Source organism: Pavona decussata, unplaced genomic scaffold, assembly GCF_977016875.1.
Source record: "Pavona decussata unplaced genomic scaffold, jaPavDecu1.1 SCAFFOLD_59, whole genome shotgun sequence".
NCBI lineage: Eukaryota > Metazoa > Cnidaria > Anthozoa > Scleractinia > Agariciidae > Pavona > Pavona decussata.
This window is the reverse complement of record NW_028145481.1, coordinates 1,675,001-1,700,335: the sequence shown is the minus strand read 5'-3', so window position 1 is coordinate 1,700,335 and position 25,335 is coordinate 1,675,001. Positions and strand designations below refer to the sequence as shown.

Here is a 25,335-nt window from a genome sequence, read left to right as displayed (position 1 = left end):
AAACTAAAAGAGGAGAGGGAAACGCTAATTCTACGCTATGAGGGAAGTCTAGAATAGTTAAATTTATATATGAATACAAAACAGTAATATAAGAAAAGCACACAATAGCTATGGCAACTAATAACAAGCTATATATTAAACTATAGAAGAAAAAACATAAGGCTTGGAAAAGTGACAAAACTAAACAAAAGACTAAATTTACAGGTAATTTGGGAAACAACACAACAGCTAATAAGAATACAAGCAACTACAGTAATATTCTTTGATCGCTTTTTACTGATTCCTTAAAGTTTGAAATAGAGAGGGTTTTTGAATTTTCCCTAATTGAGCTCCATACTTTGGGGCCCTTAAATCTTATATACAACTTCGGTTGTTACACAAGTTTAGGAGCGGAATGCGATGTAAGGTGAAAGAACGAGGGGGGGGGGGGGGGGGTGGGTGCGGACAGTCCGACCCGCTATAATATAATAGACCTGGCTCTAGCTGGCCGAGTTTAGTTCATGTTTGCACTGTAGACAATCTTTCTGTTTCATGCAACGTAAATGGTTAAAGGTGAATTTCCACTGACGCGTAAATTTTACGTGCGTACAGACGTAGATTTAGCTGGCTTTACGTACGTAAATACGATGAGAAGTGATGTATGAGCCACGTGCGTAAACGTAAAAAGTTGAGCGCTGTTCAACTTTTTACGCACGCGGCTCATACATTGCTTCTCAGTTATCTCATTTACTTACGTAAAGCCAGCAAAATCTACGTCAGTGGAAATCCACCTTAAGTCCCAATTTTCTCCTGTCTGTACTTTATTTTCTCCTTACGAATGTTTGTTTTATGACTAGAAAAGATAGTTGATAACGTAATTTGGCCACCGTAAAGAAATTCGAGAGCTGACGTTTGGAGCGTTGGCCCTTCGTCAGAGTTCGATTCGCTCTAAGGAAGGACTAAAAATGCTCGAAATGTCAGCACTCGAACCTATCACAGTGGCCAAATTGCCTTATCAAATCACACATTCGTCTTCACTCCCCACCGACGCAGCACCACAGTTTCTCTAGAAACTCTAACCCCCTTCATTCTCCTCATAATTGGTATTAGTATATACCACACATGTGAAAAGTAGTTTTCGCGCGCGCTGATTGGCTAGTTCGGAGGTGATTAGCCAAGTACTATTCACCTCCGAGCAGCCGAAGAGAAACAATTTTAAGATGGCTTCTCGTTTCGCCACGGTTAGATAAGAGGAAATTATTTCGATAAACGTGGCGGCTGTTAAAAAAATGCATAAATGGCAACAAAGTTTGGTTTGACGGCATTAAATAGTAAGTTATTTATTATTTATTATTTATTTATCTTTTCAACCTCATATTCTAAGGCGAAAAATGAAAATACAACCCCTTGTTTACGAAAACTGCCGAGCACTAAAATTACAATGAAACATCTAATATTTTTAAGCATGGCTTCGACAACAAGACTAATTTCACAGAAAACCTGGAGAAATGACACTGTAGAAACTAAACAAGTGTCTCCAAAAGTTTTTTTGTCTGCACGAAAGCGAGACGGAACTTTCTACAATAAGAAATCGCTTACCGCGTTGCGCGCGAGATTTTAAAATTTCCTTACCATTTGTCGGTATATTGTCAGAAATAAAATAATTCTTTGGTCCGCTAGTTATTCAGCTTGTGTGGTATATACTAAAACAATTATTCACCTCAGTATCGGTGAGAGTGATGGATATTTATCCATCACTATGCATCTCCACTTCAGTGAATAATTGTTAACCATTTGGGAGTATCTCTTCAAATCGATACATTTTAGCTGGTGATCATCTCCTTCATTCTCACAACTTACCTGTTTGATCAAGTAGTGATATTGTTAGGAGAAAATTGATGCTGGTCCCTTTTGAGCTTCAGCCGGATTAAACATATATTTTTTGCTCTGAGCAAATTACAAGAGTAGTGAGAAAAGACAGGAGAAAAGGAAACACCACCATTACCTTTACTTATAAACGCTATTATGATCAATCGAGAAAGATGTCCGTATTTCTGTTCCTTTTATGAAATTAAACTTTTCTCGAGAATGATGTATTAATCAGAAAATGAGGCGCGCATACTCGGAAAAAAATCCGAGTGCTCCTATCAGGAGTCGAACCTATAAAGACCTTCCGATTACTAGTTCGGATGCTCTACCACTGAGCTACAGGAGACTCGTGGGAGCTAAAGCTATTTACTAGTTTCATGGGACAAACATCCTGCATACTGCTAGGATTGGATTGATTTTTTCCGAGTATGCCTGTGTCATTTTCTGATTAATACATCGCGATCAGTCTCATTTATTCACCAGGCTTAACATATTGCATCACATTATTTACATAGCGCATAAACTAGTTCTCGTTCAGTATTAAAAGGTGGATTGAAACACAAATAATAAGAGAGGTTAACAAGAACTTCCCTTTCACCTTCCCACCCCCGCCTCCCTCACTTTCTCAATCATGATTGCAAAAAGAAAATTACCGTTCTGAGTGCTAATTCCAATCAGTTTTACTCGTAGCCATTGTTAAAGGGGCAATGTCAACTATTTTTAGTGTTACTTTGAATATTTGTATCGATGGAAACGTCAGGATAATGTTTAAAATTTCGTTAAAAATAACCCTAGAAATGCACAGAAACCAGTATCAACACATCAATTATTTTTGTTTGCAAATGGCTCGGATGGAAATGGTTTAAGTAACCAATTTTTTCAAGTTCCTCCTGTGAGTTTTGGAGAAATCGCTTAAAAACTGGTTATATAGTACAAGTTCTCCCGCGGAGAAAGTTATTCTTTTTTTTCCTCTCAGTGAGAGCGATTTCTCGTTAAAGAAGGAGTTCTTCGTTAAATGTTTGCACAGTTTTCGCCAACATACAGCAAAATCTCCATGATAGTACTCCTTTAAGGCGTTGAACCACTAAGAAAATTTGTCTTGCAACTTGTCTCTTAAGCCGTTGCGACACAGGTTGTACAAAACTTTTCGCAACGGTAATTGCGAGACGTTTTAATTTCATGACATATTACACTTGGCAACGATTCGTGCGACGTGTGTCACAAAAAAAAAAATCACGACAGGGTCTACTAACTGTGCTGTAACAGTGCCTTTATCGTATTTAAGTTTTGTTTATCAGCACAGTCTCTTTCACTTGTCGCTGCATTTTAGTTATTAATAGCGCTGGCAATAGCATGTATGTTTCTGAATGCGGTCAAGTTAAGTGCGTCTCCTGGAAACATTCAGCACTTTTAAAAATTTTATAGACAAAGGTCAAATTTGTGATTTTCGCTTCTACTTCAAGTTGCATAGCTTTCAAGATCTACCAGTAAAAGAAAGGGGAAAGCAAATCAAAACGAAGAAAAAAACAAAAACCAAAACAAAACGAAAAAGGATATTTGACATCCGCTAGTGAGCATAATTCATCTTGAGGAGACTGTTCACTGTGAATTTCTTTCACATTTGCATACAGCTAAATATGCTGGCTAACCTCCGGTAAACACGCAACAATGGCGGCCTACCAATTTTATCGAGATCGAACTCTACGCTGACCGGTAAAAAGCACATTCATCTATTGCGGCGTTTATTTAATATTCGTTTTTTTCCCAAATGATATTACTTTTGACATCCCAAGGACAAATATGGTAACCATCTGATAGATTACGTGAAAATTTGCTTGCAAATAATAATTATGACTGCGGGCAAATAAAGCTTAATACCCTGAATTTAAATATCTTAACCAAGAAGAGTCCGTCTTTGCCATCTCAAAATCACTTAGAACGTCAATTTTCATTCAAAGTTCCGACAGTTGGACGCTTCGAGGAGTGATAGATAGCCCCAGCTAGCAGCAATTTCTACCCAAAGTACATTTGCGTCGCCAAATTTAATCAGTATAGCGCTTTGTATGGAAATTTATTATGATGTAAACGCGACCGAGGAAACAATAATTCGGTGCTCAGTGAGTGGGTAGTCGGCACTTATAAAACGCTTTGTGCGATCTCAGTTTCCACCGTTTTAACCGGATCCAGGTAATATTGAAAGAATAGAGAGAAAACTTATCGCTCGCTTTATCGACTAACCAATTAAAAATCTAGGTGCACGAAAAGTCGGAACGCGTTCAATATTTTTTCGGCAATTTCGTCGGCGCAACATCCGGTGAAAGTTAGTTTACTCAGAGAGGAAAACGGATTCATTGTCATGGCTTGCGAAATAAACGCGCCCACAGCACTACTCTTTTTGCTTGCCACCTCAAGTTGGATCCAAGGTAAGAAAAGTATAGTTAAGTTCTGTTTCTACATTATTTTTACTCTTAGAACAGAAAGTTCTGTGTTAGTGCCGGGTGCCAGGGACCATATAAACAGTAGTCTTTTTTGGTGATAAAGAAAATTACTGCTTCTCATTCACTGCGCCTGTTCCCGGCCTGTTTCTATTTAAATCGATCGGGTATTTTATTTGAATTATAAAAGTCTCGTGCTTGCGGACAGTTCTATTTTTCTAAGGGCAAAGTGAATATATTTCTCCGCGAAAAATAGCAAATCGTCCAAGTGGATCTTTGATATCGATCGCGGCAAATGAACTCGGCGAAATGTGCACTTCTTGCGGAAACTGGCTAAACTTTAAAGAAGCTGTGTGTCCACTGATTTACGTTCCTTGTCATAATTAGATGTTCCTTCCCTTAGCCAATATTCCTTTTAGGGGGTTTCACCAATTCGCTGACTTCTCAGGAGAAAATCAGAATGGCGGTGTATTCCTTTGCTCTCAAATTTTGGACAACCGTCAAGAAATAGACGCGGAACACCGAGACAGCTCAGTGAACAAGGAAACCCGGCAAGGCTTTCGTCGATATATCGATGTAGTATCAATAGTTAGTTCCCGGTTTATAACCGTTTGTAAGTATGTAAGTGATTTCGCTCGACTTTCTGCAAGTGGAAATGCTACTGAGCTTAGTGGAAGAGAAAATAACTTTCAAGAGTGGAAATTAATTATCGCTCGAATGACCGTCTGTTGCCTCAAGGGTCTATGGAAAGCTCGTGGTTCGACTGGTTATAACATACCAACAGGAAACGGCTAGCTTTGCTACCGTTGGTATTACTGAGTTAAAAAATATAGATCAGTATAAGCAGTATTTCATGCCGAAGGGATGGTACGAAATAAACAGCGCGGGTGTTATTTGTAATCAAGCATAACGTCTTTTCGTGTTCAAGCTGATTCGATCAGAACTGCCACCAATATGTTGAGTTTTTACAAAGAATTCGGGTGTAAATCGGCTCATTGTTCTGAAATACCGGCCCGAAAGGAGATCAGATAAACCCATTTACTTTCTTTACAGGTATTAGTAATTTTCTTGTTGGGAAGCCGTGGATACGTGCAAAAAATTTCATGAACTGAAAATAAATTAAAATAGATGGCAAAATATATATTTCGTAATATCAGGTGACAGGTAGCCGTCTACCAGGAGAAAATTTATATCCAATAATATAAATTGCAATATCAGTGAAAATTTCAGTTTTTTGTGCTTCTCCCAGCTTTAACACTAAAAACTAGTGGGCAGTTAGAGATTAAATTCTTATTCAAAACAGTTCACGATTCAAAACATTAAGGTAGCTGTCAGAGACACCAAACGAAAATTTGCATGGAGCTGTCGGCTTGTGTTTTGTTAGTCTATTTAACAAGTTGACACCGAGCATCTAATGTTACGGTAAAGTAAACTTTGCCATAAAATAATTGAAATTTTATAATTGCTTTTTGCGAACAACGATAAAGAAAGCTTCGCTATTTCACAACTTTCGTTTTAATAACAATTTCATTTTACTTGGTGGTTTGGCACCTGTCCTTGATATGATTACGAGGTACCAAAAATGTTAAGCATTGTGGTTTGAAATTAATTTGTGTGCTCTTGGATTAACTGATAAGACACATGATACTTAAACTTTCACCTAAAGGGATTGTAATACAAACAATAAATCATTGGTTATGACGGATGGAAAAAAGCCCATTCTTCATCACGCCAAAGCGGGTGTTTTTTTTTTTTGCTGCAAAGTTTGGAATAGTGAACGGCTCCGGTTGTAAATTTTGTCCTAATACCGACTCCATGTACAATCAATCTACATCACGCGTGACCACTATTTTTGAAATCTGAAGAGTTTTGAAATTTGACCAAACCACCCACGTTCGTCCCTCTACCAAAGAAATGACCTTAAACGATGCCAGCCCCGTATAAGACTTCTAAGGGTTCCCTCCAAGGGCAGACTATGCTTGTTTCTTACATCAGTATTTAAAGCATAGGCCTTATCACGGTTTTCGATGCCATTTTGACGAGTAGGCAAACAGGCTCGAAATAACAGTGTTTGTCGGGAAATCCGATGTAAAATAATTTTCATAAAACATCGCTTCTGAAAAATTCATGAATTGGAAACTTTTGGCACTAGCAAAACGATTTTAAGAAAAATTTGGAGGGACGTAGCTGTGCCAGAAAGCGTCCAGTCCGGTTTTGAACTTTTCATACATTTCCCTTTATTTTTTTTCCCACGAGCTATTTTTAGAGCAGTTCACGGCTGGTTCGCTTACAGACAAATGTATGGAAAGTTCAAAACACGACTGGACGCTTTCTGGCACAGCTACATCCCTCCAATTGTTTTCTTAAAATCGTTTTCCTATTGCCAAAAGTTTCCAATTCAGGAATTTTTCAGAAGCGATGTTTTATGAAAATTATTTGACATCGGATTTCCATACAAACATTGTTGTTTGCCTCCTCGTCAAAATGGCGTCGAAAACCGGTGAGGGTAAAAGGAGGAATGAGTTTGCGGAATGGAATGTGGAAAGACGTGCGGAATGGCATAATTATGCAAAATAAGAATTGCGGAATGACATAATTATGCGAGATACGATTTATGCATAATGACTCACAGAAATACATTTAACTGAAAAAGCGCGCCTTTTTTTGGGCGCCAATTTGCAAATACAGCCTTTTTGTAACCATTTCAACCGAAGAATGCATCACAAAAACCCAAACAATGGTATCTTCGAATTCAAACTTTTTTCCTTCGATTCTCATCGCATAGCCGTTGATGCAACATAGCAGCTCGTGGACTTTTATCGTTCGCGAGTGAACACAAGATTTGTAATACATTTGCATTAAAGAGGTTTGTTTATTTACGTAACCTGGTTTCCATTCCACACGAGTCGTCCGCCATTACGGGAGATGTATACAACTCAATCGAAGGCTGGTTAAACTTGACATGTTTCAAGCTTTCACAGCGCCTCGCAGGAAAAAGACGTGAGTAAAGAACCGCCTCTGTTTATTTTTGAAACGATTTATGTCACTTGTCGAGGATTTATCTGGTTATGACGAATGTGTTGTGGTTCGGTCATGCTCATTTCCGTTGTTTTACGTTTTACAGCCAAACACACACACACACACGCAAAAAATAAATAAATAAATGAAAACGAAAATAAAAATTTAACCGCAATCTATACCGCAGAACTCTTTCCCCGTATTTTGACGTGTAGATTTCGGTTTTTTATTTTCGAAGGAAGGATCTTGATGTAACAAATTTTCAACTCCAACATTTTATAAGAAACTATATCTAAGCAATTCGGGAAAGATTTCCGCACAGCCCCATACATTATTTATCTATGCACAACTGTCACACTAACCCATTTCCAAAAACGACGAGCGAGAAAACAGTGTGTGCCAAATGTTTATTAGATAATTATGCATGGGGCTGTGCAGATATCTTGACGCAACTCGTACTAAAAATACAGTAAGAGACTAATGTCACTTGAAGCCTCGGTAATTAATACCATACCGTAATTCTTATCTACTTTCTTTTCTTTTTCCTTTTTTTTTTATTTTAAAAAATCGATATAAGCTTGTATTGTACTGGTTATCCCATACCATGAAATCCCGGTTTTAAGTCCCCCTCCCCTGCTAATAAATCGCCTCGATTCTTGGGCCATCTATTCGTAAACGAAAATTTTTTAAGCCGTGATAAACCCCTACCACTCTTCCACTTATAGTCCCATCTTTGATCTTTATATAAACACGTAACACCCCTCCCCCCCTTGCCCCTAAAAAAGCTGTTGACATTTCCTTTTTACGTATCCCCACCCATAACCGGAATTTTACGGTATTATGGTCTGTGCCTCATTACAAGAGCCTGTGAAGTTTTCCAGGACTCAACCTATTGTTGACTTTTTTGGTTTTCCTTGTTTTATCTGATTGGTGAGTATCACAGGTCTCGCAGAGGTAAACCCATAAATGGTTGGATTGCTCAGTAGCTCAACAACAGTAACTCAAGTAGCTCTACAAACATGTAATCTAACCACACTTACACCCCAGGGGAGGGGGACTCTTACATAAAACTGAAGGGACAAGCCGTCAAAAATGTTGAACAGAATGTTCTAAATTGTACCAGACTCTCTTGGCATAGGTATGGCCCCAATGTAGTTTCCTTAAGGGTTACCAAAACAAAATATTGAAATAATCAAGCAGTTTCCTCATTGCACAGAACAGAAAAGCTTTCCTTTGAGGTTTTGAAAGCAGAGATTCAGATTTCCACCGCAATGGTACAAAACTGCACATTTTCAACCCCTGTCAGGGACAAGCATTTTTACATCGCCCTAAAATTGACCTCCCATTTCCCCTTGGGGTGTAGAGCAATAATAACTAACTGTTCACATGGAGTTAACGTTTGGCAACAACAACAACAAGCAAGAGAGGATCAAAAGTATGAATTCTCCATACATGTTCCGATACATACCCAGCTGTTCACTATTTATGACTTTTTTTTAGGTCAACCATACAACCAGAGTTTTTTTGTTTTTTGTTTACGTACACATAATTTTTTTAAAAATTAATTTTTATGATTCTTGATGACTGACCTAAAACTAAACCAAGGGGAATCGTCATCATTCCAATAAGTCATGTAAGACCATTAGAGGATTAAGCCCACACATATACTTGATCCTCTCGTATGACAACCAAAACTATATCCACCATAACTTTAGCTGGTAATTCTAGCTGTCATAGCAGTTTCCATGTCCACATATATAACGCTTGTAATATGAAAACTCTACAAATAGTAACTTCATTTAACATAAAGTTTGAAGATACTTAAGCATAATATAAACAAGGCTGTTTTCACGCAAAAAAATGATTTGTTCATTATATAATTAGGGACCGATCGTTTATTACGTCCTAGGGGGTTAAACGAGCTCTTTTTGGGGGATGGGGGGGGGGGGGTAATTTTGTACCTTGTACGAAAAGTGAGGGGGGTAAAATTTTAAGGGTACCAACTAAATGTATTTCGCAATCATTCTTCTCATCAATCCTAGAGTTGGTAAAATCGACTAGATACTTCTCCATATCGCTACTATTCTTCAGAGCGACAAAGCTCTTGTACGTAATAGGTTGAGTAATGACATAGACAGGCAAACCGTGTATTTCATCAAGCAGTTTATCTCTGAAGGCTTGTTTCTCTGGGCCAAAAAATTGAACAAAAGACGAATAGAGATGGTAGGCTTCTTCAAAATCTATATAATTATCCACATCCATACATCAAATGCTCCTGTACTGCTCTCAAACCCCGAGCTGCTTTGACCTTCTGTGTACCTTCTTTCGACGACCGTGAAGAATAGACTCCAGCAATAACAAAACATCGTTATTATCAAGACAATGGAGAGATATTCTAAGGTACGTTCCCTTACTTGAATTTCGCGTAACTTCTGATTGTTTCTCTTGCCAGTTCAGATTCAGAGAGCTAGCGACTTCCGCATGTAACCAAGCGTTGTCACCAGGGGCCCGTTTCTCGAAAGACCCGGTAACTTACCGGGCCCGATAAGTAATTTTGGTGACAAATGTTTCTAAACAGAAGTCAATTTTTGTCAGCTTTGAAAACTAAATTTTAAAATCATGTTATTCTATGAAAACATTAGCCAAGTACCATGTCTGTAATTGTTCTGTAATCGGCGAAAAACGGACCCAGTAAGTTACCGGGCTTTCGAGAAACAGGCCCCAGGAATTTCTCAACAATTCAACCGCCAGGCCAACCTTAAGGGGGGGGGGGGGGGGGTAAAATTTTCAAACTGTCATTGCAGTGGGGGGTAAAACTTTTGTTTGAAAGATTTTTGGGGGGGTAAAGTTTTCATACACTCGATTTTTTTAGATGTTAGATTTTATGGTTTTGGATAACCAGTACAATACAAGAAAGTAGGCTTCAAGTGACATTAGTCTCTTACAGTATTTTTAGTACGAGTTGCGTCAAGATATCTGCACAGCCCAAGCATAATTATCTATACATTTGGCACACACTCTGTTCTCACGCTCGTCGTGTTAGTGTGACAGTTGTGCATGGATAAATAATGTATGGGGCTGTGCGGAAATATTTCCCGAATTGCTTAGATATTGTTTCTGATAAAATATTGGAGTTGAAAATTTTATTTGTTTCATCAAGATCCTTCCTTCGAAAATAAAAAACCGAAATCTACACGTCAAAATACGGGGAAAGAGTTCTGCGGTATAGATTGCGGTTAAATTTTTATGTTCGTTTTTATTTATTTCTTTCTTTCTTTCTTTCTTTATTTATTTATTTATTTATTTATTTATTTATTTATTTATTTATTTATTTATTTATTTATTTATTTGCGTGTGTGTGTGTTTGGCTGTGTATGATAAATTGATTAATATAAAACGTAAAACAACGGAAATGAGCATGACCGAACCTCAACACATTATTAGTCGAAATATTAGCCACTAATAAATCTGCCCTTTGCCGTAGTGCCAGCCTTGCATTCAGTTTTGTATTTTCACAACACATTCGTCATAACCAGATAAATCCTCGACAAGTGACATAAATCGTTTCAAAAATAAACAGAGGCGGTTCTTTACTCACGTCTTTTTCCTGCGAGGTGCTGTGAAAGCTTGAAACATGTCAAGTTTAACCAGCCTTCGATTGAGTTGTATACATCTCCCGTAATGGCGGACGACTCGTGTGGAATGGAAACCAGGTTACGTAAATAAACAAACCTCTTTAATGCAAATGTATTACAAATCTTGTGTTCACTCGCGAACGATAAAAGTCCACGAGCTGCTATGTTGCATCAACGGCTATGCGATGAGAATCGAAGGAAAAAAGTTTGAATTCGAAGATACCATTGTTTGGGTTTTTGTGATGCATTCTTCGGTTGAATGGTTACAAAAAGGCTGTATTTGCAAATTGGCGCCCAAAAAAAGGCGCGCTTTTCTGTGAGTCATTATGCATAAATCGTATCTCGCATAATTATGTCATTCCGCAATTCTTATTTTGCATAATTATGCCATTCCGCACGTCTTTCCACATTCCATTCCGCAAACTCATTCCTCCTTTTACCCTCACCGGTCGAAAACCGTGATAAGGCCTATTATATTAACACAATGCTATACATTACAATGGCAAATGGTCAAAAGTGTGTTCCTCTTTATCAAATGCTCCTCTCTCTTTTGTAATTTTGTCTAACAATGGAGGTTGCCTCCTGACTAAAGATATTTGTTACTATTATAATGTTTTTATTATTTCTCTGTATTTTTTTTTACTGCTGTTTTCACTGATACTGTGTTGTTTATATTGTTCTTTCTGTTGTGTTGAAAAACTTGCACAAGTTTCTGAAAAAGGAGTCCAATTAGAAATTATTTAAAATGAAACTTAAAGGACACTGGAGAAAGTACTTTTTGGAAGCCTTCATTTGCATTAAATATACAGGAATTGGAATTATTGCTAAAGCCTTTTAATTTAAGACTTTTTGTTAAAATTACTGAATATGACGTGCCAAACTAATGTGATGCATTCAGAAGCTAAGCACCGACAGCTGAAAAATACCGCTGCAGCTGGTCACTGTAAAAAAAAAAAATTAAAACCGCCTGCCGACGGAACTATAGGTTTGTATTGTTATAGCCTAAAAAGCTTCCTATCGGAAAGGGGAGATGATAATTAAGTATATTATGATAAATTCGAAAATATGGGTGTACATTCTCAGGTTTTATACAATTCAGAGAGAATCTATTTGTGTCTTTATTTCGGTCATAAAAGAATTCAGATTGGAGATCCATGCATGACAAAATACACATTTGGACGTAAAATTCGTTTTAAAAATCGCATTTCCGTCTTGCACTTCGTTGAAAGGCGCACACATCACTGTTCAATCTCACGATGACTAAATGTCACAAAACAAAACACTAACAAGGGTAGTATCTCTACCCAAAATCAACAGTCTGATCAAGTCATCACACTGCTTGCTTGTTTTTCCTTTATCTTTTAACAGCAACCACTGCTGTATCCAGTGCGGCGCTAAGTAGTAAGTCACCGGTCAGTCCCAATTCAATCACCACTTTACAAGCTTCCCTTCACACAACTAATGTCAACGGAGAAGGAAGTGTCACAACTATCAGTTCCAAATCAAGCGCGGGTGCACAGCTTTCCAGTATTGCAAGTGGCAATGTGGGTCCAGCTGCGTCAAATGCTACAACATCTTTGGACTCCAACTCATCAACCTCTGTTGCGCATGTTTCCTTTGATGTAAGCAGTGTCAAACCTGTGTCTGCGACAGAGAGCGGTGTCAAGATTTCTATTACCACAAGCAATGTCGTGAGTGTACCTTCAAGTGCCACTACATCCACGGGTTCCAACTCATTCACAGTTTCACAAGCTTCCAATAACAGCGTTTCCAGTGTTACTGCAACAATTGTAGCTGTTCCGGATTCCAGTAACACAACCAGTGTGATGAGTGTAGGTGTAGCAAGTGCTGCATCTACAGGGAGTACCTCAATCAATCACACCGCTGCACCCACTTCAATCGTCACTCCTCAGCTTTCTGTGTCTTCTGCTGGAGACATTACTCAAACAGTTGCTACAGCCACCGAAACGACCATGGCGCCTTATACATCCCAATCTCCAGCACCAGGAGCATCATCACCGTCTGCAGCCCCTTCGCTGGAGACGTCCTCTAAACGTTCACCTGAACCACTTTCAAGTACCGCTGACAATGCGACTGGATCTGCGAATCCGCAAAGGACTACCACAACTGTGGCCTCTTCTAATGGAATAGGCGAACAGTCGCAGCAAGTTTCTGTTACTCCTACATCTCCCGTGCCACAGGCCTCATCCACAGCCTCTGTTTTAGCAACTTCGTCGTCATTGAGCCCAACACTAGGTTTGTGTTTTGTTACTTCAGTAGTACCACCGTAGAGAACTGATGATCAGTTCCAAAGTTTTAGGGTAACGGAAATTATGTAGGGAACGCCCAATGCCGTCATACCCTTAAGGAAACGGAAGGCAAATACAGTAAACACCCACATTTAAGAACCTACTTTCTTCAAGATCGGTCTGAATAAGTCTTCACATATTTATTGTAAGGTTGTTATACTGAACAGGTGTCTAAAATGACGAATTTCAGCCTGGAGGTTCTTAATCCACTTGTTCTTTCATGCGGGTGCTTACTGTATTGATTTTTACAAAAAAAGTTGTTGTTCCAGTACAATTGCAAAATCCAAAATCGCAGCCATGTCGTCTAGTAAATAAGAAAGACAAAGTAAAAGTGGTTTACGACCACACGCCGTTAGTGATTCAAACCATGAAGGAGTGAAGGAGGAAGTCTCCTATCGTGAGCTCCATGTCACCAAGACTATTTGAACGTTAATTATAAGAACTCTCTCAGCCAAACTACTAGCCTCTTATCTTCAAGTTACTTTTTTCTTGTACTGACTCTCAAGGTGTCTACATACTTCTGCAGGTCTACCGTCACTATCACACACAAGAAGCCCTCCATCTTCCTGGTCCTCCCAAGCCAGATGGTCTGCATTTGTATCTGGGCAGCATGGAATCACCACCGCTCTTACTGTGTCTGTAGGCAATTCTACGTCGTCTGTTTCACCCCCAGTAAACGCTTCATCCACTTCTTCAGCTAACACGTCTAACCCAACCCCTTCACAGCGCCCGACATTTCCATCAGAGGGAACAAAAGTTGTCAGCATTGAATTGTCTCTTGACATGGACTTTAAAGAGGAATACAACGACCCGAACAGCCCTGAATACAAAATACTGGTGGCCAATCTGACAATGCAGTTGAAGAACGTTTACGAGAACGTCGATGGTTTTGTCGATATTCGCATCCTCTTCATCAGAAGAGGAAGTGTAATTTGCAGCTACATCGTCGTATTAGCAAGGAACTCTCCAGTAAAGGAAGAAAAGTTGAAGGAAGTATTGGAACAAGCACACAAAGACCGTACATTTACGTTCAAGGTGAAGAGTATCGAAGTTGAAGAGCCAACAACTGGTAGTACACAAAAACCTGAGGAAAAGTTACTTGAGTGGGCACTGATTACCATAATTGTCTTGGCATCTCTGGCGTTTGTTCTTCTTGTGACCGTTATATGTGTCTGCGTAAGTATCTTTACATGTATATTTATATTTGGCAGAGGTTGAGCCAGAATTATCAAGAGCAAAGATTTTGCTGCCCACTAATGTTCAGTATGTTATCTGCCTAAAGTTCAGGCGGCTAACACAAACCGAGACCTTGATGATACTCACTGTCATGCGTAAACCTAAACCATAAAATGGTTTTATTATACATTTGAAACTCGCATTTATCATTTATTAGATAAGCTTCTCAGTGTTTCGTAGCTTTTTCCCACGCCGCGGATACACCGTACGGAAAAAAGATGGCGGCTTCATATTTTACCTCAATACCTTGCAACTATAATAGGCTGGCAGCCAACAGGAACATAGAAAGCCATATTTTCTGAAGTTGAAGATTTTAGAACTTTTCTCTTCGTTTTTGTGAACGTTTTAGGGTTTCACACGCTATGTTTGTCAGTACTGTATGTTGGATTCCGGACTCTGTTAATTAATTTCCTTCTGCAACTAATAAAGCGGGCGTGTCGAAGACGACATGCCGGCATTCGGCATTACGTCACATCTTTGTGGCATGTATAAATCTGATTGCCTGCAGATAGAACGTCGCATATAGATCCCAGCTGCCTATAACATGATGTCATAATTCTATTGCCAGAATAAAGTGGCCGTGTACTCTCAGCCAATGAGAATAGAGATAGGAACCAAAATTCATGAAGTAGCAATGTGCGCGGTAATACTGACGACCATTGTAGCTCCGCCTTTATTAAATAGACTTAAAATTGATCCCAGGTAAAATACAGAAGATCCGTCTCAGGAGACAACGATGCATACTACATATCTTCAGGGGACCTTGGCATGAACACGTATGAGACAGTTGCGATGGGCGACGTTAAAATGAGAGCCAATGCAGGTGGAAAGGTCTCTACAGTGGAGAGACGCCTTGTCGGGTCACATGCTAATCCTGTAAGTAACTTTTCGAGGTAACCTTTTTCCTCGATAATTATGCTTTTTTTTCTGAGTGTGTTTGCCAGTAGAAAAGGAAAACTTAATTCAGTTAAGTGGTATTAACACACCACTGCGTGCTTTTATGTTTTGGACCGTAGATCTTTTTAGATCCGATATGCTGTACTTTTTAACATGGTTTGGCCATGTAGCATTGTAGCTGTGAAGAAAAGTTTTGCTTTGTTCATTTAACTTATTGCGACAGCGACATGATATTTCAGTTCTTTTGTTCATTGTTCGTAGTCACGCGCTATGACGTGGACGGATGTCTGAATTTGGGCCCATCCGAAATCGGCTACCACGTGCATTTGGTACTCGCGTGAATTAGGGAATGGTTCTCGCTAGATTTGGAGGGGGGTGGTCTATTTTAGAAGAAATGGAAAGTACTAATTTGGAAGTTGTAAGAGCCAAGAATCTGCCCAAAGTATTTCATTTTTATTGTCACTGAAGTTGCTGTTGTGTCACGTGACATACCACGCCCAATTTTAAAATTTTATTTCGATTTAAATTTACGACATTTTAGGAAAACGAATTGCTAGTGATTTTACCTTCTATAAATGACTTTGGTCTGAGGGTTTAGGGAACTAATCGGGGTTTTTGGAATTTATCTACTTTTGGTAAATCATGACGTTTTTAGTTTGGAGAGGGACTGGGGAGAGAAAAAAAAAACAAGTAACTACGCAACATAAAAAGTTTTCAAAAAAACCCCGTTAATTTAGGGTAGTTCTATGCAATGTTAAGACTTGAAAACAAAGAAGAGTATTTTTAACGTTGATTATCAGGTTGTAATCGGAATATATGAAATTTTGCATAAATTAGAGCGTGGTCGATCATGTGACCACAGCTAACACGGTAAATCGTCACAAAATTTTGTTCCATTGTTATCACAAAGTTATAAGCCAGGCTAAATAGAGTAAAAACGCAAGACAAAAAGTGCCCTAGAATGGTGATATTGTGTGAGAACCATTCCTTAATTCAGGTGAGTAGACCACTCGACTCGCGTTGGTGTTCTACTTTTTGCTGTGCTACACCGTGCAGACGAGAGCCAACCAGCTCGAAACAGCTGTCCACGGTTGCCGCATTCTGTTGATTCTCGGTTTGATCTCTATCATGTCGCTGTCGTGTTATGTTTTCTACGCAATCCGATCAGATTTGAGTCATTTTTAAAATAGTACACTGTACACTATCAAAGTGAAACGCAGGCAGAAAGACAAGGAACTGAAGTAAGTAAGGCTGATATACTGCGTAGAAAACAACATGGTTGCATTTTTTACTCTCGGTTTGGTCTCTATCCCGTCGCTGTCGTCGTATTAAGTTTTCTATGCAGTATTGAACCTGTTAATTCCGTCACCTTTATGCTTATTTCTGCTTAATTCGGATCTTTCACAGATTTGCGTATGCCAGCACCATTTTAGGGATCTTACGAATGCAAGACGGCAACGCCAACGAAAACAATACGTTACTTGAAAATAGAACGTTATTTCATTTGTGCTACTTCGCGATTATTTTAACTCGTTTATGTTAAACAAACGACAAACTACCAAGGAACAAATTGGTAGGACTGGCGTTCAAGTTAAAACAGAGCAGGAAAAATTCACCGTTTTGTGCTCACGTTTTCCACAAGACCTTGAATTTGGTCATTTCACATTGTTGTTTGCAGAGGACGTCAGAGAAATGTACCAAAACTTAAAAAAAAAACCCGCACTTGCTGAGCGATTGTTTTGGCTCATTAAGCCTTTTGTTTTGTGGCGTTGTGGTTGCCGTCGCCGTCGTGTTTTCGTAAGGTCCCTATTCAGAAAGACAACGCCCTGGCAAAAGACACTCCTCTCGCTCCATCCGAGTCAACTGATTATGAGTGTTGTGTCTGATAATAAGTAAGACTGTCATTACCCTTAGTCTGAAAGCTCATTTATCTTTATTTCATTTCGTTGTATTTTCGCAGACTTACGGCTCAAATGGTGCCCTTGCAGAATGAAAATGGATTTTGGTTAAGCATGCCTAGTAGGTTTAGATCAGGTTATTCAGAAACTTTGTTAGCAAATCAGTACAAACAGAATAAACTTTCTTTAATTCCTAGGATTAGGTATTACATTTCCACCCCGAAACGATTGTGAAAGAAATCTGCCTCACTATAGTTGTTTAGGGCTTTGAAAATCAACTGTAGAGTAGAGTGACATATTTCTATACCTATTATCTTGATGGAATCTTGTAGATAGCAAAAGATTGAAAATTCAGGGATGCCTGAGCTTAACTTCTGAAGTCAACGTGGTAGGCCGTTGTGAGGCTGATTGCTTAGGGTAAGGGTCATCATTTCACTTGGCTGTTATATATCGAGGGGACTGTTTGACTAAGCCTCCCAATTTCATAACGTAAAAGTCATTTAGTGTAACATAACGTCTTTATAATTTAGTTGACGCATGATAGCTGGCAGGCCAGATATACCATGTCTTTATACAAGAATGATCGCGCAAGAAAGTCAATATGGTCTTACTGCGAATGATGTCTTCAAACTGGAACACACCGCCATCCATCATTGCAGGTCTTATATCGTTTTAATCGTGTGACAACTTAACATTTACTCCATATTAAATTGGTTTTCCCGGTGACAGTTTATGAATACGAAGTAACATCATTCACAGGTCCTTACATGGAGAGTAAGGACGGTATAACTGCAAAAAAGCTCATTTCGCCAAAGCGCTGAGAAAATGACAGGTCCACCAAAATTGCTCAACATGCCAAGTGAATGGATATCAATACATACTGAATTTATTCTCATTTCAATGAAACAATCAATAGGCCATTTTCATGATGGCACCATTTGACTTTATACAATGAACTGTGTAAAACTCGCGTTTTGATTGGTCTAGAGGAATGTGTGATTAGAGTATAGACGCACGATTGACGTCATCGAGTGGTGTGACCGGCCCACGTGATCAGAGTCTAGAGTCCAGCTAGAGCGACTGGTCAACAAAGTTTTGCAAACTGTTTTTGCGAGTAGCGGACAAACACAGGCAAATTTTCTCAGGAAAGGAAAACTGTTCAATAAAAAATTGGACAAAGACCGTTGAGAGTGACCTCAACCAGGATAGGAAAGCTAGAACTTTGTTGTGACGTTAAAAGGAAGCAAATATTTGTCGAAATATGTCGCCGATAGAAATCCGGTAATGGCGAGTAATCGATTACAAATCGCAGTGAAGCGACTTACATGCTGTAATATTTTGAGGTCAGGATTTCCTTCTGGAATAAAGGTTAGTTTTGAAAATATTGTTCGTGAAATTCGTTTGGATTATACTCTAATTTAGAAGATCACAATTGCGTGTGTGTAGTAGTCGAAAACTAAGTTTGCTGGAAAGGTTTTGACTCAGCTCAGGCAACGCGATGCTCGCTCACGAAATGTGTTGAAATGTCTTGGTTATTGTATAAAACAAATAGATTCCATTTTGCCGTGGGTCTGTACTCTGATAACGCACAGAGGACGTCAAAACGTGGTAAGAACATCAGTCACGCTACTCGCCTGCGGCTCGTAGCGTACTTCTTTGTTCTCACCACGTTTTGACGTCATCTGTGCGTTATCAGAGTACAGACGCACGGCAAAATGGAATCTATTTGTTAAATAACTACCAGAATTCATTTCGTTTTCCCTTTCGAATTCAAATTTTGCAATTCCAGTGGAGAGCAAAGAACAATAGCTCTAATTTGCACAAGAAAGCGAAAAAAAAAAAAAAAAAAAAAAGGATTCTGGTAGTTGTAGTCAACTGGCGCAATAGTGAAAATGTCCTATTAACCAAACAACCAATCAATCATTCAAGGACCAGTTTCAGAGCGGTCGTTCTCGTTTGGTGCCTTTGCTTTTTCCCGCCTTTTTTATCTCAAACCCATCTGTGTCTGACCGTCACAGTGCCTCGCTTTCTCGACTTTGGCACAGGTTACATGCATTTGCTTCTAGTTCTGGTTGATTCATTACCTTGCCATTTGTCTGTTTTGATTTGATTTTTCCAGAGTGATTGCCGGGGTATTTAGTTTTTTTTTGTTTTACCAGCGCCTAGTTGAAGAACTACCGTTTTAATTAGAAAACACTCAGACTAGTTATTAGAAACTAAAGGAGTTCAGCAAAAGGTGAGAACTCAGGGATTTGTTTAGAATATAGTTGTGACTCTTTATATTTGCGAAACATAATTTTTTAGCGTATAACATCTTTTTGTAGAGTAGCAAGCCTTTGTAATCAGCAAATTTTGTAAAGCAAAGTAAACGAACGATACTGAAATAAAGCCATCGAGAATCACCACACATGTGTTTATCTCTCTAACGTTTAAAACAAGCTACGACAACTTATAGTTTGAAATGCTCCTGGAAATAGCCACACTAGTAAACACGAGGAATAATTAAACTGAATAAAGATATAGTCTCGGAGAGATTCTCCTCGGATTTTTAGAGCATCACCTTTTCCGGCATAACACAATGTGCATAACGCCCTCCATCGGCAGGGGCAAGAGTAGCCTTACTTGCTGCTCCCACTGCAATTTTTAAGGACCGATTCCTTAATTCAGGCGAAAATTAAAGTTAATAGCCGACGTTTCGGCGTCATCGTGACACCATTCTCAAGGCAAAAAATCATTACAGATTCCTTAATTAATTGTTTTAAGTAATTCCCATCACACGTGCATTAATTACATTCCCTTTCGCGTTAAGCTAATTAAAAGAAAATAATGCACAAGGAGATCAGATCATGCAGTCTGGTAATGCGATAAATATAAGGTCTATTGGACAGGCCTTCTTCTTAAAAGTCGAATACGGACCTTAACTTGTAGGAACCTCCACGGTCAACAACTTTTCCATACAAACTCCATCAGCAGATTCATGATAGACAAGATTCGTTGCTTCTAATTGCAATTAATTTTTCAGGGACCGATTCTTTTATGCCTTTAGCGTTGGGAATGCAAAACTGATAAAAATATTGCTGAACGATCTATCATCTCTGCATGTAATGCGACAACACTGCACGGAGCGCGTAACTTGTAAGAACGTACACTGTACTCACACTAAAGTCCAACAAACATATAGTAGACCGAGTCACGACTTGTTCACGTCTGCGAGGAATATTTGATCACAAGGGTGATTCACAAATCCTTCCAAAGGACTTTGTACTTTTTCATTTCTAGAAAGTCATGTCACCAGCTGTTTCAAGAGGATCAATTGAAAATTCTACAAAAATACTTTGACAATTCTGCAGAATCTGTGCTGACAGAACACTGTGAAAATTGGTCAACTTACAAGAGAGACAGAATATATTGCTGCGGCTTGCGAAATGAACGGGTTCAAAGAACTTGTCTTATTTTTTGCCATCTCCAGTTTGATGCAAGGTAAGTGAACAAATGTTAAGCTCTAGATCGTTTTTATGAATACACAGGGTAGGAAAAATAGCGGTTTTGTGGATAATTAATAATGGTAATAGGACTGAGCTGAGTCCATTCGGTCTGTAATCATACGAGTGATCGTTTAACAAAATCGAACGACGGCGTAGCGGGAGTCCGATGTGTTTGATCACGAGTATGCTTACAACCCTGTTACGATTAAACTCCTGCTACCAATTAACCATAACCATTACAATTTCTGAGAACAAATAGCTGTAACAAATAAACAAAGTTCAAGCCCTATTTACAAAATCGACGCTTTCAAGCACAAGTTCTGTCCTATTACAGCGCGCGCAATGGCGTGTGCTGTCCAATTATTTAGGCATGTCGCGAGCACTGTATTATTGATGCTCAAATTATGGCTGCTAATAGCCAATCAGATTTGAGAATTTGTTATAGTTATGATTTAACTCGAGTTCGCCTAGAAGAACACACCATCAATATTCAATTACGCATGGCATCAAAATGTGGTAAACAAAAGATTGGCCAAAGAGTCGAGATCAGGTGATAGTTTTACGTTATATTTATAAGTACGTAAATTATGATCATCTGGGTGAGTGTAGTCAGTTTGGGGTGATTGTGACTGACGTTTCGACAACCTGAGCGGAAGTCATCTTCAGAGTCCATAGTTCCATAGTGAAGACCTTTTAACAAAAAGATACAGTTGCGTATTTAAAAAACTACCAAAGTGAAGAGAACTGATTTACAATTCGCGGAAGATTTGCCAATTGTTTTCCGCTTAGGCATTATGCATCAGTCAGTCAGTTTAGTATTGCTCATCCCCCACCCCTTGGGCATAAGTGGATCCCACTGCTATGTAGTTGCGGAATAGGGCAATCGTAATATTTTTGGTAGCCCAGGCCGGGATTTTGTCAACTGTTTTTTATTTATTTCTTGTAAATACTAACTCTAATAAAATATTCTAATAAAAAAAAAAAACATGTACTTATTTACAACAGAAACTCATTCAGTTTGAAGCATACTTGATTAGCAATTGCTTCAAAAAAAATTAAAGCTGTGCAAAAATCAATGTGATGCATTCAGAGGGTATGGGACGACTGCACTACAACTGTCTGCCGATGGAACCATACTGTTTGTTTCAAAAACCTTAAAAACCTCCCCTCGATGAGAAGATAATTATACTATTCCAGACAATATGAGTGTACATTCCCAAGGTTTAATAAATCAGAAAGAATCTATGGATTCGGACGGGAAATCCATGCCAAAAATCTGCATTTGGATGTCAAATTCGTTTTAAAATCGAATATCTCTCCTCTGTTTCATCGACAGGTGCATACACCAATAAACAAAATTAAACAACGGCCCAAAAGAGACAAACCTGTTATCCCTACCACGTTTTGATGTCATCTACCATCAACAACAGCTTCTAATAATATATACACATTTATAAAAAGGCATTTTTTTCCCTTTGAAAGCATAACACGGGCAGAATGTGACTTTTTAAGATTTCTACTTTGCCTGAGTACACCTTCGATCTTCTTTTGATGTGCATAATTACTTAACATTTAAAAGTTGAGTTTTGCCTGAACCGAAGTCACAGCTCTGCAGTTCAGGTTTGCACGTCCATGTGAAAAATCTGACAAGTCAACAACTTGCTTGATTTTTTCTTTTAACAGCAACTATCGCGGGAACTAGTAACTCGCTGGTCAGTCGCAGTTCTAGCACCACCGGATTAGGAAGGGCCACTATCCGTTCCAAATCAAGCCTGGGTGCGCAGGTTTCCAGTATAGCGAGTAGTAATGTGAGTACACCTGCGTCAAATACTGCAACCTCTTTGGGTTCCAACTCATCAACCCCCGTTGCACAGGTTTCCATTCACGTAAGCAGTGTCAAAACTGTGGCAGCGACACACAGTGCAGTCAAGAATTCGAGTATCACAAACGATGCCGTCAGTGTACCTGCTTCAAGTACCACTAAAACCTTGGGTTCCATCTCGCCCACAGTTGCGAAGGTTTCCACTTACATTGATTCCAGTGTTACTGCAACAATTGTCGCTGTCCCTGATTCCAATAATACAACCAGTGTGGTGAGTGTAGTTACATTGAGTGCTCCATCTACGGGGACTACCTCAATCCATGAATCCGTTACATCAACCTCAATAGTCGCTCCTCAGCCTTCTGGTATCATTACAACTAGTTTCGCTGCAACAATGGCACCAACAACGTCCCATTCAACCAGCACTCCATCTTCTAGGTCCCAAGCTGCACCATCAGCCACTAACACTACTCAACCAGTTGCTACAGCCACCACAACGAACATGGCGTCTTATACATCCCAATCTTTAGGGGAGTCAGGAGCGTCTTCACAGTCTGCAGTCCCTTCACTGGAGACGTCATCCGCAATATCACCTGGAGTACTTGCAAGTAGGGCTGGCAATGTGACTGGATCTGCCAGTCCACAACCGCCTACCACAACTGTGGCATCTTCTAACAGAATGCTCGAACAGTCGCACAAAGGTTAGTTCTGTTATTTCTAGATCTTCTGCCCCAAAGGCTTCATCCATAGACGCTGTTTTAGTAGCATCGTCTTTGTTGAACCCAACATTAGGTTTGTATTCTGTTACTTCAATAGTACCACCGTAGAGAACTGATGATCGGTTCCAAAGTTTTAGGATAACGGATATTATGTAGGGTTATAACGCCTAATGCCGTCATACCCTTTAGAGGAAACGGAAGGCAAATATTGGTTTTCGCAAGAAAATTGATGCTCCGGTTCAATTCCAAAATCCAAAATCGCAATCAGAAATCGCAACCATGTTGTACGTTTAATAAGAAAGGTAAAGAAAAAGTAGTCACGACCACACTTTGGTTAGTGATTCAAACCATGAAGGAGTGAGGGAGACAGTTTCCTATCCTGAGCTTCATTGTTACCGCATTTTAGCAGCGGTACTGCTTGGCTATCTTATCGTTAACTATATGAACTCCCTCATTCAAACTACTAACCTCTTATCTTCAAGTTACTTTTTTCTCCTACTGACTCTCACGGTATCTGCATACCTCTGCAGGTCTGCCGTCACCATCACACACAAGAAGCCCACCATCTTCCTGGACTGACAAACAATCCAACCAAGCCAAAATGCCAGTATCGGCGTCTCCGTACAATGAAATTACCACCGTTATGACGAGCTTTCTTGAAGGTTCTCTTACAGTATCTGTAGACAATTCTACGTCGTCTGTTTCACTCCCAGTAAACGCTTCTTCTTCTGCAGCTAACAAGTCTACACCATTCCCTTCACCACGCCCAACATTTCCACCAGAGGGAACAAAAATTGTTAGCATTGAATTGTCTCTTGATATGGAATTCAAAGATGAATACAATGACCCGAACAGCCCTGAATACAAAATACTGGTGGCCAATCTGACAATACAGTTGAAGAACGTTTACGAGAACGTCGATGGTTTTGTCGATATTCGCATCCTCTTCATCAGAAAAGGAAGTGTTATTTGCAGCTACATCGTCATCTTAGCAAGGAACTCTCCAGTAAAGGAAGAAAAGTTGAAGGAAGTATTGGAACAAGAACACAAAGACCGTACATTTACGTTCAAGGTGAGGAGTATCGAAGTTGAAGAAGAGCCAACAACTGAGAGTACAGAAGAACCTGAGGAAAAGTTACTTGAGTGGGCATTGATTACCATAATTGTCTTGGGATCTCTGGCGTTTGTTCTTCTTGTGACCGTTATATGTGTCTGCGTAAGTATCTTTACATGTATATTTAAACACTTTTTGGCAGAGGTTGAGCCAGAATTATCAAGAGCAAAGATTTTGCGGCCCACTAATGTTATCTGCCTGAAGTTCAGGCGGCTAAGACAAACCCGGACCATGATGATTCTCGCTGTCTTGCGAAAATCGTAACAATGTAATTGCTTTATTACACATATGAAACTCGTAAGCTTTATATGCTTCTCAGCCATTGATAGCCGCGGCTTGTTCCACGCAGATCCACCGTACGGAAGAACTGGCGGCTGCACATTTTACCACAATACCTTTTCGAAAAAAATTGCTATGACCAGTTCCCTTATAGTACTCTTGTTCCTGTTGGGGGTCCTTTCATACTTAAAGAAAACAATACCTGTGGAGGTTTGAGTTCTTGTGAATGAAGTGTGACTGGGAACACGATCATGCTAAAATGTGATATCAGAAACAAAACTCTTGAGCAATACTGTTTATTGCCAGTAAGGTGACACACAGATATGAAAATTTGGTCAGTATAACCTATTATCAAATAGGCTCTCATTTTTACAATCTCAGGTGAAATACAGAAGATCCGCGATGTCAGGCAAGAACAATGCATGGCATATATACACAGGGGATTTTGGCATGCACACATACGAGACACGTTCGATGGACGCTGTTAAAATAAGAGCTAATGCAGGTAGAAGGAACCTTACCTCGGGGAGACAACTTGTTGGATGCCACAATAATCCAGTAAGTAACTTCCGTGACATCCGTTACGTTACTCTCCGATAATTTCATTTTTCAGGTGAATGTTAGGAAAGTTGTTCTAAAA

General features: G+C 39.3%; 2 protein-coding genes across 3 annotated transcripts in view; both read left to right on the top strand.

Moving 5' to 3' along the window:
- The first annotated feature begins 3,706 nt into the window (after nt 1-3,706).
- LOC146479360 (uncharacterized) lies at nt 3,707-19,681 on the top strand. Its single transcript, XM_085110874.1, has 5 exons — nt 3,707-4,271; nt 12,305-13,192; nt 13,772-14,421; nt 15,184-15,357; nt 17,339-19,681. The coding sequence occupies exons 1-5, from the start codon at nt 4,205-4,207 to the stop codon at nt 17,369-17,371; spliced, it is 1,812 nt and encodes a 603-aa protein (XP_084967000.1). The 5' UTR covers nt 3,707-4,204; the 3' UTR covers nt 17,372-19,681.
- Nucleotides 19,682-20,569: 888 nt separating this feature from the next.
- The window catches only part of LOC146479359 (uncharacterized), a 5,809-nt gene continuing 1,043 nt past the window's right edge, over nt 20,570-25,335 (top strand). The window contains exons 1-4 of one of the 2 annotated variants that reach the window (XM_085110998.1): nt 20,570-20,756; nt 22,445-23,284; nt 23,833-24,518; nt 25,077-25,253. In XM_085110998.1, coding sequence (XP_084967124.1) covers nt 20,702-20,756; nt 22,445-23,284; nt 23,833-24,518; nt 25,077-25,253 — 1,758 coding nt within the window. In that variant the 5' untranslated portion in view covers nt 20,570-20,701. The remainder of the gene's footprint in view (nt 20,757-22,444; nt 23,285-23,832; nt 24,519-25,076; nt 25,254-25,335) is intronic. The other variant, XM_085110999.1, reaches the window with a different exon arrangement.